The sequence below is a fragment of the Orycteropus afer genome, unplaced genomic scaffold, assembly GCF_000298275.1.
Source record: "Orycteropus afer afer isolate SDZICR_OR568_19922 unplaced genomic scaffold, OryAfe1.0 scaffold00007, whole genome shotgun sequence".
Lineage (NCBI taxonomy): Eukaryota > Metazoa > Chordata > Mammalia > Tubulidentata > Orycteropodidae > Orycteropus > Orycteropus afer.
Genome location: NW_006921594.1, coordinates 17,870,566 through 17,875,226, shown reverse-complemented (window position 1 = coordinate 17,875,226; position 4,661 = coordinate 17,870,566). Strand labels below are relative to the sequence as shown.

At 36.0% G+C, this 4,661-nt stretch overlaps 1 protein-coding gene across 1 annotated transcript in view; it reads right to left on the bottom strand.

Annotated features, from left to right (window-relative positions):
• The window catches only part of FBXL13 (F-box and leucine rich repeat protein 13), a 304,871-nt gene that overhangs the window by 203,510 nt on the left and 96,700 nt on the right, over positions 1 to 4,661 (bottom strand). Inside the window, exon 6 of the mRNA XM_007945197.1 lies at positions 2,182 to 2,277. Within this exon, the coding sequence (XP_007943388.1) occupies positions 2,182 to 2,277 (96 nt within the window). The remainder of the gene's footprint in view (positions 1 to 2,181; positions 2,278 to 4,661) is intronic.

Genomic DNA, 4,661 nt, shown 5'->3' with positions numbered 1-4,661 from the left:
ACTAATAAGCTTTGGTTTCTATACATTTGCCTTTTCTTGTCTTTTTATATAAATGACCAAACAAAACACCAAACTCACTGCCATTGAGTCAGATCTGACTCATAGCACCTCCTCCTTGGGTTTCCAAGGTGGCATCACTATGGAAGTAGATGGCCCAATTTTCCTTCCAAGGAGTGGCTGGTAGGTTTGAACTGCCAGCCTTCTGGTTAGCAGTCAAATGCCTTATGCAGTATGCCACGAGCAGTCATACAATATTTGTCCTTTTGTGACTGACTTATTTCAGCATAGTATCTCCAAGCTCTATTCATAATGTGGCATGTGTCAAGGCTTAATTTCTCCTACTGGCTGAGTAGGATTCCATTGTATATATGTATCATATTTAGTTTATCCATTCATCTGTTGATGGACATTTATGTTGTTTTCCCCTTTTGGCCATTGTGAACAGTCCTTTAATGAACGTTATACAAATCTCTTTTTGAGTCTCTGCTTGGATGATAATTTAATCTGACTGACTATGATCATTTATGCCATCAATCAGAGTTGTGATGGCAACACTTTCCCTATTGTCTAAAGTCTAGTCCAGAGCTGACTTCATCACCCCTCCTTACTTGCTAATGATTGGATAAGAATGACATGACATGCTTAGATTGACCAATGAGTAGGTGGCCTGGGGTCATTCTTCAGAAACTCTAAAATATTCACAAAGACAAGAAGAGGAGCTGACAAGGTCAGGGGTCTGGTGCTGTAATCAATTCATCATGTTTACATCCCATCTGAGTACCATTCCATCCTTGGCTACATTGTTCTACTCTTACCCTGTGCATCAGTAGCAAGAAGGGTTATGTGCTTTGGAAAGACCCTGGCAGTCAGCCTTGGCTTTCATCTTAGCTTACCCATCTAAGCTCAAAAATTAGATATTCCTGCCTTAAGTCCATTTTTAGTTTAAGACAGTGATTCTCGAACTAGCATGCATCAGAATCATCTAGGGAGATTATTAAAACACAGGTTACTGGATGCTACTCCCTGAATTCTGATCCCACAGGTGCAGGATGGAGCCTAAGAATTTGCCCTTCTGGACTTCTAGTAGAATGACAGAATAGGCAGACAAGCTACACAGACCCTCTTCAACAAAGAAAAGAGAAACCAGTTGACACAGCTATGGAAGATAATCCTGGGGCCCTGAGCTTTGAAAGGAAGGATAAGGGGATTAAACACCAACTAGTAGAAGAACCTGAATGAAAACAGTGAATAAGGAGACAAACGGAGCTTCAGACTGTCAGCTATCCTGACGGCATGGACAGTCTGAATATTTCTAAGTGGAGACAGGACCTGAGAATTAACCTAAAAATCAGCCCTGCTCATGATACACACTGAGGTCATATCCTTCTTTTTCTCTACAACTATCCTTTCTGAATTATGAGCTATGAAAAGACCATCAAAACTGTTCAAAACTGTCTTTCCCATAATCAAGGGACAATACATTGTGCTCATAAAAAAGGAAGAACACACATTAATAATGAACTCAGGATGGGGTACAAACCACTGAATATAAAGAGGCTTTCTGTTTCAATCCAAAAGACAATATTAAATTTATATTTATCATTTAAGTTAGAAAATACTAATATGGTATTTATTTTGAAAATTTTATACTTTATTAAAAGGTGATTAGTGCTATTTTTTAAAAAAAGTAAAGCAGGTATGAGGGGTTGGATTTTCTGGGGGGGCGGGGGAAGGAGAGTGGAGTAGTCAGGAAGGACCCCATGGAAAAAGTAGCTTATATATTTTTTTCTTTTCCTTTGTATTTGAACAGCTTTCTTAAGTTATCATTTATATACCATTAAATCCTCCCATTTTAACCAAACAACTCAATTTTTAAAGTAAATTTAAGGAGTTGTATGACCATCACTACAGTCAAGTTTTAGAACATTTCCATCACCCCCAAAAGATTCCTTGTCAAGTCAAGCTTCCACTCCAGCTTGTTTTTCTTAGGATAAAATTATTTCCTTTTTTTCATCTCTTCCTTCAGGCTTGTGCCTGGACAATAGAATAACAAAGCACTTCGCTGGTGGCTACATAGAGAGGAACAGGGAAGAAGGCAGTCTTGTTATAGTTGTCTCTACAGCAGTCCATTTTCTTCTAATAACTAGGATTAGAAAGCTGCATCACATAGTATCTACTTACAGCATTCCACAATGTGCTTCTTTGTGTCATGAACATCCAAGAGCGACAAACTTGACTACATACCATCAAATCTCTTATACTGAGGGAGTAGAAAATCTAAACACAAAGAAACAAATACAGAATTTTGAAAAATATGTGATGTAGCTCTTCCTTTTACCATTTCTGTGTTAATAATGTAATATCTACACATTGCAGTAGCTGAGAATTAAGTGCTAGACTTTTATCTGAAGATAGGGATTTTATCTAAAATACTGAAATTTATCTGCTGAAGCCTTTGATATAATGTGATCCTTTTAATTTAAATGTAATTCCAGAGAATTAATGAACTGAAATATGTTTGTGAATATATTCTTCTGGTGAGGAAGCTAGGCTAATTTGTTTTATTCACTGAATGGAGTATTCTGCTAGAAAACTAGTGATTTCTCTAAATAGTAGCTAGTACACAGAAGGCATTCAATAATTGTTTGCTGAGCTGAATTGAGTTTTTTTCTAAAATTATAAAATTCCTGAGAGAGATATATAATCCCACCTTATCCTCTATTTTTGACGAAATTGTAGAGTTGAAACACTGGGAATCCTCTTCACACAAAGCATTAATAACTGCTAAAACGAACATTAAAAAAAAATAAATAACTGAGTTTTCAAAAGTCAGGAAAATCTCCAGGGCCCTGATCTTTGTTAATCCAAACTGGTCATACAGTGTTATGCTGTATTTTTTGGGGATGGGGAAACAGTGGGGATAGTTGCTGCTTTTCTAAACAAATGGGTCCAGATTTCACTGGCTGTGTGGGGACCCAAACCATTGCCATTGACAAGTCAATTTCAGACTGTAGAGACCTTACAGGACAGAGTAAAATTGCTCCACAGAGTTCCAATGCTGTAATCTTTACAGAAACAGACTGCCACATATCTAGTGGGTTCAAACCACTGACCTTTCAGTTAGCAGCTGAGTGCTTAACCACTGTGCCATAAGATAACAGAAGAAAGTAATTGGGTCTGTACAAAGCAAGGAGTTGTAACTGAGTCCCAGAGAGAAAGAGAGAGAGAAAGAAATCCAGCATTATGAAAGAGAGAGCTAGGAAAAAAAAAAAAAATCCATCTACTGGCAAAAGGGAAAACAAGGTACCCAAACTAGATTGGGGCGGGGGGGAACCTCCCTAGAGAATTTGTATCCAAAGGCCAGTCATCATGTGGGTTGGGATTTGAATTTTATTATTATGGGATATGATTTGAATTTCTTCTTTTTTGTAAATGGATTTTACTTATTAACATGCAAAAAGATTCCAAGCTGGTAATAACTCTGGGACATTGGCAGAAATAAATGGAATTCTCTCTGTAGAGAACCACTCTCAAACCAGGCTTCACAAGATTCCCACTGATCCCCCTAAAATGAGTTCTCACTCAAAAATTACAAAACACATGTGGAAAAACATTCAACAAGAGTCTACAGAAATAAACTAAATAGACTGATTAATAAAATTATAAGCTAGTGATTAAAAAACCTTTAACATGATAAAGACATTAAAAAAAACTCAAGAAAGGATATTATTGAAAAGGACTAGGCAGATTTATAAAAGAACCAAATAAAATTTATGGGAATTAAAACTATAATAATTGAAATAAAAAAATTTTTTTAAATGTGATAAATTTAATTGTTTAAATAAAACTTGGGTGCACAAAAAGATAATACAAACAAAATGAAAAGCCAAAGATTGAGGGAAGCTTTACACATCTAGAAGCAACAACAACAAAGATTACTATCAAAAATATGTTAAAATATACATATATATATATAAATTATAAAAGTAAAAAGAGTGCAATAGTGAAATGGAAAATGATATGAGCAGGCAATTGACAGAAAAGAAAATCCAAATGTTCAATTAATATATGAAGCAGTGTTTACAGTCAGTAGTAATCATGGAAATGTAAAGTAAATATATCAAATAGCAAAATAAAAAGTTTTACAATACCAAGTATCAACAAAGACATGAAACAATTTGAACTCTTACGTTCTGCTTCTCTACTGATAGAGGTGTAATTTGGTATAATACTTTGAAAGACTTTTGACAATGGTTAGTAAAGTTTGAAATGGTATACATCATAATCCAGCAATAGTACTATATTATAGACCCCAGAAAACTACTATACCTGTGCCTGAATGTTCACTGCTACAATGTTTGCAAAAAGGAAAAATAGGAAACCACTTAAATGACCATCAACAAGAGAATGGGTAGGACTTCTAGTAAGATGGAGGAATAGGCAGACAAGCAACACAAATCCTCTTCAACAAAGAAAAGAAAAACCAATTGGCAGGGAAATAATCCTGGAGCCCTGAGCTTTGAAAGGAACTATACAGAAGTGGATTAGGCACCAACTAGTGGAAAAACTTGAACAAAAACAGTGAGTACAGAGATGGTCGGAGCTGCGGACTGTCAGCTACTCTGATGGGACCAACAGTGTGAATATTTCCAACTGGCGTT